The sequence below is a fragment of the Podospora pseudocomata genome, assembly GCF_035222375.1.
Source record: "Podospora pseudocomata strain CBS 415.72m chromosome 1 map unlocalized CBS415.72m_1, whole genome shotgun sequence".
In the NCBI taxonomy this organism is placed as follows: domain Eukaryota; kingdom Fungi; phylum Ascomycota; class Sordariomycetes; order Sordariales; family Podosporaceae; genus Podospora; species Podospora pseudocomata.
In genome coordinates, this window is record NW_026946363.1 from 6,614,031 (window position 1) to 6,629,820 (window position 15,790).

Consider the following 15,790-nt stretch of genomic DNA (forward strand, 5'->3'; position numbering starts at 1 on the left):
TGTCTTCATGTGCCTTTAAGTGAAGAGCTTCAGGGCCTACGCTCATCTAGTCTCATCCAATCCATTTAAACATACATAAAACACCATCTACTATCACAGATTTGTGACTTGAGTCCCTTGGTGACACCTCCATGACCCAGGCACCCTGACCACAAGTTGATGGCCCAACACAAGTAAATTAACCCACATAACATTGTAAACCATACCTCGAAAGTGAATCAATAGGCCTTTTAAATATCCTTAAAGGCCTTTTAATCATCTTGAAAGGCTTATCAATTATCTTTGGAAGCTTGGTGATCATCCTTCAAGGTACAGTTCACAATATAATATGGGTTGACCTATTTGCGTGTGTCAATCATTTTTGTGGGCAAGGTGCCATGGTCACGTTCCAAGAAAAATTAGCAAGAAGAGAAGGCACAATGTAGACCAGTCAAAGATCTGATGACTTGTTAAATATTGTGTAGATGCAGTCATATCTTTCGAGGCCAATATGGGCCCTTGCAGAGATAGCGTCATTCATGCAATCATTTGGAAAGCTCAGGTCGTTTGCATTCCCGCAAGCTAAATCCAGAGGTGGCTATGTACAAGTGAAGGCGATGTCCAAGCATAGATCTGACCGCCTTTATAACAAACAGTATGACCAAGCACGATTCGGAGGGCTGTGAGATGCTTTCTATGGCAGACTCATAGAAGCTCGGTCCAAATCATCAAGGTGCCCACCATCGACAGTATCATTATCCAAGAGGGGTTGAACGATCCAGCGCCGGAGCCTGGCGTACTGGTTGTTGTCGTGTCTGTAGTTGTCTCAGTTGTCGTCCCATCAGTTGTCTCGGTTCCCGACTGAGTTGGTGTGGTGGTAGGAGGAGCAGTAGTTGTAGGGACGTCAACGACGGTGTCAGAGCTGTTGAACCTCTCTGCAATGAACTCGGCTGCGTCGAGGGTGTAATTGGCAAAGTATGAACCATGGACCGACCGGTCTGATCCCAGGTCGCAATAAATATCACCTTCATCACACCAGCTGCGAATTCTAGCTGCGTATGGCTCACAAGCGGTGATGTTTTTACGAGCGAACAAGCCCGCACCGGTGCTTGTGCCAACGCTCCAGGGGTGAGTTTTATTGAAGTCAGGGGAGCCAAATGCAACGATTGCAATAACTTGGAATATAGATTAGCCATCTCATGCTTGTGGATACGATAATGCCAGAGGTTCTGCCTACCTTGCGAGCCAAGTGCCTTCTGGAATTCGAGGGACACAAAGAACCCATCATCACTGTTTCCGCAGACAGCGTCCATCATGGCGTGAGCTCCCTGCGAATAGCCCAGCAGAGCGACCTTGCTATCAGGACAGGCGTCCACATATTGAAGGACAAGCTTCTCAAACTCGGAGGCTCCCGTTGCATAGGAGGTAAAGTAATTTTCGAATGTTGCTGGATAGACGATGGTGGCAATGGAAGAGTTGGGTATCAGCAAGGAAGCATTCTGGGCCACAACTCCAATCCGGCCATACCCGTCAGGTTCAGTAGATCCACGGGCAACGATCATGTGTACGCCCGTTGAGCATGTGCCATCCCAGACAAGAGCCTGTCGCTGGAAGAGCGCAGTTGCCAGCGTCAGGGCGCGTGATAAAAGGCCCTTCATGTTGTCGATGGTGATCCGAAATGTTGGAACGGAAGAAATGTCAAAATGAACCACAAGCAACAAGCTTGAAGTAGGTGGAAAGTTCGAATGGGGGGGTCGGAATCCGAAGACCTGGGACAAATCCGGAGACAACGCATTGTTATCCCCACAGCCCCACCGTGTTGGACCTCGGCGGCGTCGGCGCTAGCTTCAGAACGTTTGAGACAGGGCATCCTGTCGTAGAAAGTAACCGAATCTGGAACTTGGACCGATTCTTGTGCAGGAAATGGAAATCACCATCGACCCCAGTTACGGTGGTATCCAACAGCCAGTCGGGGAGAATGCATGCACTAACGGACGGTGTGCTGCGCTTATCGATAGGGAACAGGTGAACCCAACAATGACGCGTACCTAGATCAGGTAAGCATGCGTTACGGCACCATCCTTGACTACAAAATAATTGGCACTCAGAGGTAGGTTAAACAGATACCACACCTTTAAAGGATGATTATGACGGGAGTGTAGAAAACCGAGTCTTCCTTATTTGTAAGACCACTTGACTACTTTTTGGGCTGTTCACCTGAGAAGCAATTTTCATCATTCTGACGACACCAGCGGCCATGCACGTTTGAACCAACCCAAATCGCCAACATCGTTGGACGTCCCTGCCCACATGTTGATTAGCGCTTACACTTGATAGCAACTGATGAATATGGACCAACCACTTGTCATGATTGGCAAGCTTAGACATCCCCCGGTAGCAATCCTGTGTGTGCTGAAGTCAGCATCTGCACGATGGACCGCCAACGATGGCGGGTGCGGTTGCTTACTACTATTCGTACTATATCAAGGACTCGCGACCGCTTGCATGATCGCTCCTTGTTCTCATGTTTTCCTCCCTGGTAAAACCCTTGACCTGACGCCGATCACGATAACGAAGTCAACATGTTCGAGGCTAGCAACGGGGCATGCATTGCCCTGTTTGCATTGCTCCTTGCCTTGATAGTGATTTTTGGGAGAAAAAAGCTCTATCCAAAGCCGTATCCTCAAATCCCATACAATGCCCATTCAGCAAAGCGAATCATGGGCGATTTGCCAGATCTGATTCCCGCCATCAAGGCCACCAAAGCAAACTCCGAGTCCATCTACCGCATCACCACGCAAAAGCTCGGCAGTCCGATCGCCCAGCTCCTCCTACCAGGAAATCCGATGATCATCCTGTCCGATCCTTACGAGATCGAACGTATTCTGCGCAGTAACCAATTTTGACAAGTCGGCCTGGTCCCTTTCTGTGGTTGGCCCGCTCTTCTCCAAAGCTACACTATCGCAACTCACCACTCCGGAGCTTAAGGCTCAAAAAAGGCTCTGGGGAGATGTCATGGGCCTGGACTTTTTGAAGCGAACAGCGGCTCCGAAGTCCTACAGCTCAACAGTCGAGCTGGTCGAATTTTGGCGCCTGAAAGCAACCACCGCCCACAAAGGCCAACCATTCAACGTTTTAGAAGACTTGAAAAACGCGGCCCTGGACGCCGTATGGGTGTCCATTATCGGTGAGGAGCCTGGGACTCTGAGGTATGAGAAGAGGAAGCTGGAACACGAACTGAAGGGTCAACAATTCGACGATCCCGCGCCGCCAGGATCCTTCATGAAGGAACAAGTGGAATACATAGTTGATACCATCATGGACGCCAGCGCAACACCGTTTCCAGCCTGGGCGGTCAAGCTGGAGGTCTTGAAGCCACGTTTCCACAGGTTCAGGAAGGTTGTGACGCGGGAAATGAGCCGTGCGATGAAGAAGGCTTTGACGAGATATGAAGGCCTGGACGTGGACAGTCTTGGGAAGGATTCCATTGATACATGTGCCATGGATCTCGTTCTCCGCAAACAAGCTCTACAAGCCAAGAAGGTGGGCGTGGAACCTTCAGATCCTGCAAAGGACGTTGCTATGCTCGACGAGCTGTTTGTTTTGCTCATTGGTGTAGGTAGCCCGATATTCTCCCACTCCGCCAACGCTTTACTAACTATGCCAGGGCCACGACTCCACCGCCAACACTCTGGCATGGTTCATCAAGTTCATGGGGGCCTTTCCACAAGCCCAGACTGAACTGCGCGCTGCTCTATCATCTGCTTTCGGCCCAGGTATACCTACGCTCAGTCAGATTCTCGAGGCTGACATTCCTTACCTTGATGCCGCCTGTGAGGAGGCCCTCCGTCTGTCGGGAACTTCCAACGGCGTTCTTCGCTCCCCTCTGCAGGACACCACCATCCTGGGATATCCCGTTCCAAAGGGCTCGATCATCTACATGAATATCCATGTGAATCACTCATCGGTTCTAGCGGATGAGTCCCAGCGCACCGAGACCGGCAAAGCTGCTCGTCAGAAGAAGGACGACGGCTTCAAGACACCTGCCGGAAGGGATCTTGGAACCTATGAGCCCAGGAGATGGTTGGTCAGGGATGAGACGGGGAAGGAAAAGTTCAATCCAAATGCTCTTCCACAGCTGGCCTTTGGCGCAGGTGTTCGAATGTGCTTCGGGAGGAGACTAGCCGTAATGCAATTCCGCATTGCTGTCACACTTCTCATACTCAGCTTCGAGTTTCAAGAAGTACCAGAAGGAATGCAGTCCATGGCATGCATCGAGAGATTGTTTCGAACCCCACAACAGCCTTACACCAAACTGAGAGTACTCTGAACTGGCTTTTGTTATTTTGTATAAGGTACTTTCCGAGGTTGTTTGTTTACAAGAGGTAACAGTTGGTGTTGGTGATGGAAAATAGATGACGCGAAGCTTGGACTGAAGACAGTTCCCCGCTCCTACCCACACCACCGCATCAACGCCAGCCTATGGCGCAATGTCATAAGCCGCAGAAAAGAAAGAACAACCAACGCACATCAAGCCTGATGGGCAAGTAAACACGATGGTAGCTGTCACGAATCGTCATAATTTGTGTTCAGGTTGTGGATATTGTAAAAGTTCTGTATCTGTAGATTTGGAGGTGTTATGGTGTCTCAGGCAAGGTCACTGAGTGGTCAGTTGGACCTGTTTGGCGCTGTTTCAGTCAGGATGAACCAGCCCGATGCAGCCTTGCTTTCATACTGTAAGTACCTTTTCCGTTCTAGCCCTCATGGCTGCCGTCAAGTCCGGCATTTCACCGATCTGGAGTTGATCCTCAACTTCAAAAAAAATCGGGATTGAAACATACATGGGTGGGACTTGTGCTGCTTATACCTAACAATCAAAACCCAAGGAGTAAAGAGTTTTTCTTCAAGTATATAGTGCAACTGCTGGGTAATAGGGGGTGGAGGGGGTATGTAGGGTTCAGGGAGTCGATGGTGGAACGGGGGGTTCTATACGCCGCGTCAAAGTGGTCGGTTGGATCGGCAGCCTCTCACATCCGAAGTCGTATCTGTTGGTTGTTCCTTTGAACCTGCTTTGAGTTTCGGGTCCGGCACACTGGCGTCTAGCTGATGTCTTATTGCGGAGTGATCGCCAGACGTAAACTCAGCTCGATTCTTAGCCGTACCTCTGGCTTGATCATGGGGCCTTGACCCCTAACGGGGGTGGCTGCGTCAAGCCCGGGCTTGTCTTCGTGGCCACCTGTCTTTGAGTCTCCTGGTTTGTTTTCTGCATTTACTGGACTTTCGCTCGCGGTCGTGTCGGCCGATATTTGGTCTTGGATTTGCCGGAGCCTTTTGCGCTTTTTGGTGTATATCCAGAAACCCGCACCGACTGCTAGGATAACTGGCACTCTAACAACGATCCCCACTACTCCTCCCACTGGAAGCGTTGCCTATTTCATAATGTAATGAGACGAAAACGTTGATTGATTTAGGAAAAAAATCAACTACGGAGCAGAACTGCGGAAGAAGCTAAACCAGCCCAGGTTGGCCCGAGCTCCCTGGCGGAGAGACCTGGCGGTGACCCACACAACATAATGCCATCTATATCGTCAGGGCGCCAAAAAAAACTCAATGACAGGCGCAGCTGTAATTATACTGGACGTCGGCGCATCTTCTCGCCCCGCTGGCCCTCCTGGAGGTAACTCGAACCTTCGATGGGCAACCATAAACAACACGGATTCGATGGTGGTTATCGGAGGAGCTTGTATCACTGTTAAGTTATCGGGCTCCATGTTCGTGCCACAACTTATAAAGCTTTGAGGTCCCGGCGAGGCGCTAGAGGAGCAGTGTAGAAAGTTATGAATTTGTGTAGACACGTTTAAGGGGCCGCTGACGGCAACGGAGACAAAGCTGTACGGCCTGAGTCGAGGAGAGGGATAAAGTATGTAAGTAGCTAGGTAGGTACTGTGCCCATGAATGGAGTTATTGAATCCGACCTTACAACAAACATGGAAAAATAAAATTGTGATGACTCACGATGGACAGCATATTGCAGTGCTTTCATTCAGTGAAATGCGGCTCGACACGTCGGCTGCGACGGCTGCTGTATACCAACCCACTGGGCAGTAGATTCCCGGACAATATACCGCCCACTTCTACACAACTCCACCAGGAAGACATGGCGAGTGTTAGCCTATACAGTCCGACGAGTAGATGACCGGGTTGTAACTGGAAGTGCCAAAGCCTCATGGCAGAAAAGCCTCGTTGCAGTGAGATGGGGGCGTGAAGACGATGGTAAGGGGCCCAACCGTCTCATAGCTGTAGGGATCTGAGCTTGCACTGTCTACCGGCCAGGTAATTGTCGGTGTTGTCATAGAGGACCTGGTCTTCGAGGAGAGCCATCGTAGGGTATTTTACTTGGTTGATGAGAAGGATTAAAAGGATCACGTAAAAGTAGTAGGGTTAAAAGCCTAGACTTCAAAGAAAATGGATGAAGTTGGACACTGAGTACGGTGCCCGACTATTTTAAAGCACACCTGACGCAAGTTCACCGTCACGTCTGACACAAGAGATGTAACAACGGTTTTCATCGAGGATGTTGTGCCGTAAGTGAGTGGTACTAGCGCAGGTACATACCTCAGTCACCGAGTACTGCAGGATTGTGAGACGCGGGTCTCAACGGTCTCGACTTAGACCGAGGAGTTCACTGTCGAATTATCAGCGGTAAATCGGTAACAAGCAGACACCACATCTCGTATAGATTACCACAGAGAGGGACAAAAGCACATCGTGGATCACTCATACGCTCTTATCTAGGTATACAACGATGACCAACATGTACCCCCCCACTTGCCCTACCATTGATATTCGATCACTGATTACGGAGGTCAAACGAGTCATGTTATTTCTTTAATAACGGATTATATTAAATTGCTGCCTGTTATTTCCTTCATCTCGTTCCGACCCTCGATCATGGTCAAGGTCTGAACAATCTCGGGTTGTGCTGTCGGCTGTGTCTTGTTTGTGAATTACATGGCACTTGCTGTCATATTGCACAGGGAAGGCGAGCATTTCAAAGGTAAACTTGTATAAAACTTGGTATCATTTACTCCCTGCTATGCCTTCGCTTGCAGTAACTATGAAGATTCCAAATCCATCATGAACTTCCACCATCTCCACAGTGACCGGACTGTCCTGTTCTCACCATCGCCTACTTCGTCTTGTAGGTAACTCTACCAAAGTCTCTTTCGCGTTTCAAATCAACGACAGAAAGATACATAGATATCCTGGTTGTCAATAGGCACCTAGGTACTCTCGAAAGGTGATGCTGGGAACCTCCCATACAGTAATAGGTAGAAGTAGATGAGAAACGCCTACCTTTTCCCACGTTGACATCTCCTCGGAAGTACCCTTGCAGCTTCAGAATTTTGGGGCGGTGAACTTGAATGCAATTTTATCTCGGTATCAAAGTAACCATCGAATTGTAAATCTGGGGCTTTTGAGCAGCATCCCAAAGACCAAAGACAGAAATACCCCGGAGAGATGTAGAAGATGACGCGGCAGATTGGGGCTAGGTAGATTTCTAACTTGAGAACCAGGTAGGTAGGTTAGATGCGCCTGCATCCGGCCATTGCACATTCAGGGCTGGGATGAAGTTGCTCCCATTGACAGCATAGAAGGTGATTAGTGCCTAGGTTTTCAGCCGGGATGGGGACTCCAGATCACTCAATGCTGCAACACGTCAATCAACAATATACCTCATGCAAGATCACCGAGTAGAAGAAATCCCGTCCAGCACCCCGAGACCGCTCCTTCTCAGCTCGACTTGCTACTACCCCTCCACTCCCAAACCCCAGCCCTTCATATCCTCCACTCCCCAATCCACCGTCCCCAACTGACCAATCTGAGCGTTCGACACCGAGTCCGGCGCCCGCTCGGCACACTGGGCGAGATACACATCAACGCTGTCAATGATCGCCGGTGGGATCAGGGCCTGCCGCTTTTCCTCGTGCCCAAGCACCACCGAGAAGAGCACCGTATTCTCGGGTGTTGAGGTGGGATCAAGATACTTGAGGAAGCGCTTGCGGTTTGCAACTAAGATGGCGGGCGTTAGTATGCGTTGGCTCATCTTGGATTGAGATGAGCAGAGAGAATGGGCGAGGAGGGATGGAATATGGGGAGAGACGGTTGGCAGCACGCACCCCATCGCGGTGTCCACAGTGCCAGTGGCTTGCACTTGTCCGGGTTCTTCTCCTTGTCCTCAGGGAACTCGAACATCTTGGGGATCCAGGCCTTCCTGAGGCCTGCCCACGCGGTGGCGTCAACAGTCACGGCGCAGTCCCAAGGATAGCCCTTGGATGGGTCGAAGTCAGGGAAGTCGTGGAAAGCGGGCGAGATATAGGTCCCTGTCCCAAGCTGACGGCCCATGGTGCCGCGAGATTGCACGGCTTTGCCACCATTTGCGTTGATGGCGTCGGCTTCTTCCTGGGCGGGCGGGGGCCGTGTTAGTTGGTTGGGTTGGTATGTGTGGGTTAGTGTGTAGACAGACGGACCTTTGAGACGATGCGATATCCGATGTGAATTCTCCCACCGGCGCGTTTGTGTATCGTACCGCCCTCGAAGGGGATGGCGGCAACGGAGGCGGCAAGCGCCACGAGGGCCCAGAACTTCATTGTCTGGTTCGCGTTCGGGGCGCAATGAACGACTGTGGGTGAGATAGGAAGGGTTAAAGTGGTGACTACCACCACGGCGGAGAAGGGTTGAAGTGGGAGAGAGGCGGAGGGAGGGGAAGGTAGAAGAACATTTGAGATACCTATTTGATGAGCGGCCAAGTAATAAGGGAATTGACGAGAACAAGGGAGGCGGATTCGAAGGAGCGTGGTAGCCGAGACGGGGATTACTTACAGTGCCAAGTCCTAAGACTAAATTACATCCCGCATGCATTATTGCTGCCGGACTACCTATATCACGAACCGCTGAATCAAGGGCCCTAATCGCATACTCCCAGAGGAATACCTACCTACTGGGGTCTTAAACACCGCTTCAGAAGAATGGTTCGGTACAGCAAAAAGGCACGCAGCAATGATTGCCACTCTGTATCATGAACACCACCTCGTGAGTATACCTTCTGTCATCTTTTGCTATATAACCAGTCGGGATCCTTCTTGTATGTGCCATGAAGAGAAACACCATGACCCCCCTGGATCAAAACTCCAAAGAATCGGTTTTCCGAATCCGATCTAATTTCCTTTCTGTTTTCTTGGTTCTTCTTCATAATTTTCAAATTCTGCAAAGCCCCAACCCCAACAAAATAAAGGGGTCAGCACTAATAACGGGCCGGCGGGTAGGTGGACTCCTCATTATCACATTATATTGTCACTGGTGTGACAATTGAGTGGAGACACCAACTTGGTGTTTCCACTAACTTGGTGTTTCCACCAACAGAGATATCACCGCGAAGCTCATGGTAAGGCAGTTTAACTGTTCTCCTAGTGTCACTGATATTGCAAATAAGTATCGTCTGGTACGCCGCACCATAACATATATCAATCACATGCAGTATTGATGTCATGCCACGTGCTCATCCGTGTCTAGGTATGATGGAGGTGTCAGGTGGATTCCGATCTATCAATGTCTGAACAAGGGGCCAAAACGACGGATTGGAAGTTTTGTACAGAGATTATACTCCATAGTTTGCCCTTCATTATGGGGATGTGGAAATTGCAACTGCGGAAAACCTCGACGGCCAAGACTGACTACGCTCACAGGGTTGAGAACTTCGAATGTCCGAGCCTCCGACCACATCGCCGGACTCTATCATCCTCAGTTGTCCTCATTGCCGCCCACTCTGCTTCTCTGCTATGTGTTTGAGCAAAGAGCAAATTGAAGCACCGTGGGCAGGCAAGTCATCACCATCACCTGCAAAGACCTTTTTGGCCCTGTTTTGATTGCATGGGAATCCAACTAGCCGTCCATCAACCGCCCACCCAGAAATGCGTCGTTCCAATAAGGGCTGGCTTGGTGATTGCCATACCTACCCAGGTACCTAGGTACCCTATTGGTTGCGGGGTCACTAACTACAGGACGTCCCTGGCCACGAAAAGTGGATTGTCTGCCACCGGAAGCCCATAACTATTCTCTCTACCCTCTTCAATTTCTCCCTCTTTTGATCTTACAGCTTCTTTATCCTCTCATTCCCTTGCTGCTTGTATCAAATTATTGTTCCCACGTTCCTTACCTGTGGCTGACGACGATGTGGTTCTCACCGTCACCAGTCTCGGCCGGAACGTTGGCCTTCCTCCTGCTGTCTCCGGCAACGGCGTTACAAGTGAACGGCGGCTCTGACAGGTTGAACTCATACCTGGCGGCACACCCAGTCGCAACAAAGCCTGCCGCCACTGCCGCCCCGGCATCCGCCAACCCCAACACACTTGCTCCAGAGCTGGTGAACTTGGCGCTCAGTCACTGCCCAGCAGGATGCGATGAGTCCGGCTTGCGTCCGGGAAACTGGACCCTGTACCCCCGACTGGGTCGGTTGTTGATGTGCAACCAGACGATGCTGCTCGACTTCTCCCTATTCACGTCTCTGCGCAAGGATGAGACTATTCGAGCTTGCACTGCCAGTTCTGCAATCACGTTGGGCGCAAGCAACATCGGAAACACCACTCATGAGGCATCTTGCCTGCCCGGCGGCAGCTTGACCCAGGTCCAAGAGTCACTGCAATTGGCTTTCAACGAGACCGACACCCCAGCCACGCTAGAGGACTTCGACGCCGCCGCACAACAACTCATCGCCATGCTGTCCCAACGAGAAGACTCGAGCTGCAAAGACACAACCTCCTTCGCCTATTCCAACTCCGTGGCTGTCGGTCTCTTCGCCGGATCAGGAGTCCGTGGCATCCCGGCAACTGTGCTCCAGCAGCTCACCTCGAAGATAAAGACCACCGGTTTCTCGGGAAGCTTTGTTGTGCAGCTGTGTTCCAAGGGCGGCCGGAGCTCGAAATACAGCTTCGGCATTGTCGCGAGCGGAGATCGCGATGTAAGCCTTGTCCAAGATGCTGTCGCCACATGGGCGTCGGGCAAATGCATCACTTCCTTTGACGACGCAGAAGATTGGCTTGACATCACACTGTCCGTACCGAGTCTTGTCAGCAGCAGCACCGCTGGACTCGGAAACAGCACTGCCGGCTTCGGAAACAGCACTGCCCGTGCCACCCGGTCAAGAGATGGCAGTTCGGCTATGTTGAATCGACGAGCTGAGTGTTCGACGATCCAGGTTTCCTCTGGTGATACTTGTGAGTACTCCCGATAACAAAATCCTCCGATGGACAGTCGGGCGACAGTGAACGGGAAGAGACTCAACCTTCGTTTAGGCGAATCTTTGGCAGCCGAGTGCGGCATCTCCCCTTACGACTTCACCGTCTATAACCCCAGTAGCACACTCTGCTCGACTCTGGTAGCAGGCCAGCACGTCTGCTGCTCCGCCGGCACGATGCCCGATTTCCGCCCGCAGCCGAACCCTGACGGAACCTGCGCCGCGCACTACGTCGTACCAGGCGAGAGCTGCTCGGTTCTTGGCGCAGCGAACAGCCTCACGAATGCTGAGATCGAGAGCTTCAACACTAATACTTGGGGCTGGCAGGGCTGCGGAAATGTACAGGCGTACCAGTTCATCTGCCTGAGCACGGGCGCGCCGCCCATGCCCGCGCCGATTGCGAATGCTGTCTGCGGACCACAAAAGCCGGGAACGGTACAGCCAGGGCCGGGTATCAGTCTTGCGAGCTTGAATCCTTGTCCGCTCAACGCGTGCTGTGTATGTCCCTTTTCCCGCATCCTCGAAGTGCCCCTGTTGGTGTTCTGCCACAGTTAACCCGTGTCTAGAACAAACACGGCCAATGCGGCATCAACAATGACTTTTGCACCGAATCCGAGTCGGAAACAGGCGCACCCGGAACTTCAGCTCCGGGCGAGAATGGCTGCATTTCGAACTGTGGAACTGACATCGTCATCGGTTCTGCCCCAGCCCAGTACATGAACATTGGCTACTTTGAAGGCTACAACCTAAACCGTCCCTGCCTAAACATGAAGATCACTGCCATGGACTTGACGCCCTACACGCACATCCATCTAGCATTTGGCCACGTCTCCTCGACCTACGCCGTCGATGTTAGCCCAATCCAAGAGCAGTGGGAGCTGTTCACGCAGTTGTCTGGCTTCAAAAAGATCCTGTCTCTCGGCGGTTGGAGCTTCTCCGCCGAACCGCCCACGTATCACATTTTCCGCGACGCGGTCAAGCCGGCCAATCAGGACACGTTTGTCGCAAACATCGTCTCGTTTGTGACAGAGCATGAGCTGGATGGCATTGATATTGACTGGGAATGTAAGTTAGCTAGGGGTCTCTTTAACCAGCAAAGGAATAGTGCTAACCTGAGACGTAGACCCTGCTGCACCAGACATACCTGGCATTCCACCAGGTGCGTGATGTGCCTCTTCAGAAGTTCTTGGATCAAACTGACTTGAGAATAGGAACCGCCGAGGATGCGGACAATTACCTCACTTTCTTCACAAAGCTGAGGGCAGCCATGCCTTCTAGCAAGTCGGTCTCTTTCTGTGCGCCCGCTTCATTCTGGTACCTGAAAGGGTACCACATCGACGAGATGGCAGCCCTAGCTGATTACATCGTCTACATGACTTATGATCTCCATGGCCAGTGGGACTACGCGAACCAGCACGCAATCGACGGCTGCCCAGCCGGCAACTGTCTGCGTTCGCAGACCAACATCACCGAGACCCTTCTCGCCCTGGCTATGATCACCAAAGCCGGCGTACCATCAAGCAAGCTTGCTGTTGGTGTCACGAGCTACGGCCGCTCGTTCCAGATGACAACCCCCGGGTGTACCGGGCCCATGTGCACCTACACTGGCGGAGAGTCCGGAGCCTATCCGGGGCCGTGCACAGGAACCGCAGGTTATATCGCGAATGCAGAGATCAACGCCATCCTGGATGGGACCGGATTTTGGAAAACACCATCCGGAGCATTGCAGCCGATTACATCCTACTCGTCTTATTTCGACACCGACAGCCACTCCAATGTCGCCGTATATGAGTCGACACAGTGGGTCGGCTACATGGACAACACTGTGAAGGCAGATCGGACAGCCCTCTACAAACTCCTCCACATGGGTGGAGTTGTTGACTGGGCGATTGATCTGGATGGCTTCGGTGGAGATTCCATTGGTGACTCTGACCCCTCTGCCGATATCGTGTACCCCCCCCCGAGCATCTGGGACTCCAGCGATCCGTGGACGGGCTGTAGTCCTCCCTGCGTAATTGTCTTCCCGCCATATCCCCTGAGTGCTCCTCACACTGTGACCAGCTGGCCGGCTTTGACAACAACGCTCCTGTCGTCGGCAGAAGGCGGCGGTGGCGTCTTCATCAAGACGACGACAATCCCCGTTCCGAGCTTTATCATCTCAGACGTCAGTCTTCACCCAGTGACACTGCAGTCTACCGACACGGCAACCTACAAAATCAACCCTGTCCAAAGCATCACCCCGACATCTTTTGTGTGGACTCTTCCTCCGAACCATGCGACTTTCCCCGTAGCTTCTCCAACACCAACGACGTCCACAGACACCGATATACCACTAGTCATCATCCCCCCCGTCACCTTCCACCCGACTCCTGTCCCCGTCACCATCCAACCCCAGCCAACATATTCGATCGACTACCCTGATCCCCCAATCCCAGTGAGACCTGTCACGATCAAGCCCAATCCCACCCCTACACCTCCCGGCTGCACTTCCGGCTGCGGAAAGCGAGACTGTGGCATATTTGGTTGCGGCAACGACGGTTGCGGCCTGTTCGGTTGCGGCGGTGGGTGCGGCATCTTCGGCTGCGGTGGTGGTTGTGGCCCCTTCGGTTGCGGTGGCGGATGTAGCCCCCTCGGATGCACACCCAGCTGCCCCCTTGGACTGTGCGGTGGCCCTGGGTGCCTCATTCCAGGTGGCTGCGGAAATACACAAGGCACCAATGGCGGCGACAGCAGCAATGACTGTGAAGCCACCGTCACTGCTTCGGCGTGCACGCATCTGGTGACGAGCTACAGCGCTTGGTACATGGCTTCGTCCACGACGACGACCGAGGTAAGTCAATGAAACGCTGAAACCAGGTTACAGGTGGCAGACAGCTAACTTGAGGCAGACCACATGCGTGACGAGCACAGGTTGCAACGGACAGGATACTGTGGTTAAAACGACGCCTGGCAGCCCGGAGTGCTCGCTGGATCCCGATATCGCGGCAGCCTACTCTGCTGAACGGGCAGCTGACCAGACAATTATTGGCGGGAAGCAGGTCCCGTTAGCATTCGCACCGACAAATGGGCCGGGCTACGATGGATCGACGTTTACCGCTAAGCAATTCGGTTTGACGGAGACTATCACGGTTATCAAAACATCGACTGTGACAAACACAGCGACGAAGACAACGACGGTGGTGGTGCCGCCAACCGCAACGGCTGATTGTGGTTACTGGTAAGTCCGTAAAATCCTTTATCCCCCTAACCGCCTCCAGGCGCAAGAAGCGGGATAGCAGACGGCAAAAGCTGACAACAGCCAGGATCTCCGATTTCTTTTACATATTCAATGTGTACAACATTGATGGCTGGAGCACAGATGGCGGCTCGAGGCTGAAATCCGAAGAAAAGGGCTGCGGTGCGCTCACGGGCTGGCAATGGCATGAGCGCACCTCTACACGGCGCGCAAGGGCCTACTTCCAGCTTCCTTTCATTATGAAGTCTGGCTGTGTCGAGCGTGCCATCGTGTCCGCTGGCGGCCCCAAGTTGTCCTGTACCTTCGAAGGCTACGACTTCATCCTCAAGAAACGATCCGAGGAGATGAGTAAAGCATCACTGCCGATGCGCAGACGCCAACTCATCAGCGATACGGCCAGTCTCCCGAGCCGCACGGAAACCGGCACGCGCACAGAGACCAGCACGCGCACAGGGACTGCTGGCCTATACACGCCCGAGCCGTGGGGCCCAGGCTTAACAGAGACGTTCATGACTACCATGGACGAGATCTCGAAGTCAACGTATACCACGGAGATCGTGTTGGCTTCAAATGAAGTGACGATGACGGGCACCACGTCTGGCACCGTGTCTGACATCACGACGTCAACCACCAGCTCCACCGTCCCAACTAGCACATCGAATCTCTCCACTGATGGCCTCTGTGGTGCTGCTAATGGCGGAACAATCTGCTTCGGCACGGCCTTCGGCGACTGCTGCTCCGAGTACGGATACTGTGGTGATACGAGCGGGCACTGCGGTTCGGGATGCCAAAGCGACTTCGGCATCTGTAATGCTATTACCGGCCCACCTGTATCGACGGACGGCACGTGCAGCTCCCTCAGCACCCCCGGAGGCGCGACATGCGCTGGTTCGGCGTTCGGCGACTGCTGCTCTGCGAGCGGCTACTGCGGAGCCACGGCTGCGTATTGCGGGACAGGGTGTCAGGCGGATTTCGGGATGTGTTCCTCGAGCGGCCCGCCAGTGTCAACGGATGGGCTCTGTGGTCAACCCAGCGGCACGACGTGCGAGGGCTCGGCATTTGGCGACTGTTGCTCTGAGTATGGGTTTTGCGGGGCCACGAATGCGTATTGTGGGACGGGATGCCAGGCAGCATTTGGGACCTGTGCCTAAGAAGCGTGTGAGTCGTACTGGTGAGGTGGATTTATATGGTTAGCATATTATGCATCTATTTGAATGCAATCTTAAACAAGTCATTCCATCGCCCGTGCTCGCAGTCGATCTGAACTTACATATAAACCCATA

At 52.6% G+C, this 15,790-nt stretch overlaps 5 protein-coding genes across 5 annotated transcripts; 2 read left to right on the forward strand and 3 right to left on the reverse strand.

The window, feature by feature from the left end:
- Positions 1 to 424: 424 nt before the first annotated feature.
- On the reverse strand, positions 425 to 2,144 carry QC762_121430 (uncharacterized protein). Its single transcript, XM_062886578.1, has 2 exons — positions 1,217 to 2,144; positions 425 to 1,154 (listed from the first exon to the last, which is right to left on the reverse strand). Exons 1-2 carry the CDS (start codon positions 1,635 to 1,637, stop codon positions 685 to 687), a joined length of 891 nt encoding a protein of 296 aa, XP_062749676.1. The 5' UTR covers positions 1,638 to 2,144; the 3' UTR covers positions 425 to 684.
- Positions 2,110 to 5,907, forward strand: QC762_121440 (uncharacterized protein). The gene is made up of 2 exons (XM_062886579.1): positions 2,110 to 3,594; positions 3,647 to 5,907. The coding sequence occupies exons 1-2, from the start codon at positions 2,995 to 2,997 to the stop codon at positions 4,307 to 4,309; spliced, it is 1,263 nt and encodes a 420-aa protein (XP_062749677.1). The 5' UTR covers positions 2,110 to 2,994; the 3' UTR covers positions 4,310 to 5,907.
- A 1,482-nt stretch (positions 5,908 to 7,389) lies between these two features.
- On the reverse strand, positions 7,390 to 8,737 carry QC762_121445 (uncharacterized protein). Its single transcript, XM_062886580.1, has 3 exons — positions 8,511 to 8,737; positions 8,160 to 8,442; positions 7,390 to 8,052 (listed from the first exon to the last, which is right to left on the reverse strand). The coding sequence occupies exons 1-3, from the start codon at positions 8,628 to 8,630 to the stop codon at positions 7,790 to 7,792; spliced, it is 666 nt and encodes a 221-aa protein (XP_062749678.1). The 5' UTR covers positions 8,631 to 8,737; the 3' UTR covers positions 7,390 to 7,789.
- A 1,352-nt stretch (positions 8,738 to 10,089) lies between these two features.
- Positions 10,090 to 15,658, forward strand: QC762_0021760 (uncharacterized protein; the record flags this gene model as incomplete). The annotated part of the gene is made up of 7 exons (XM_062883082.1): positions 10,090 to 11,252; positions 11,331 to 11,770; positions 11,839 to 12,337; positions 12,396 to 12,431; positions 12,484 to 14,102; positions 14,161 to 14,482; positions 14,571 to 15,658. Exons 1-7 carry the CDS (start codon positions 10,211 to 10,213, stop codon positions 15,656 to 15,658), a joined length of 5,046 nt encoding a protein of 1,681 aa, XP_062749679.1. The 5' UTR covers positions 10,090 to 10,210.
- Positions 14,818 to 15,789, reverse strand: QC762_0021770 (uncharacterized protein; the record flags this gene model as incomplete). The annotated part of the gene is made up of 2 exons (XM_062883083.1): positions 14,818 to 15,429; positions 15,778 to 15,789. 2 exons carry the CDS (start codon positions 15,787 to 15,789, stop codon positions 14,818 to 14,820), a joined length of 624 nt encoding a protein of 207 aa, XP_062749680.1.
- Between the last annotated feature and the right edge of the window lies 1 nt (position 15,790).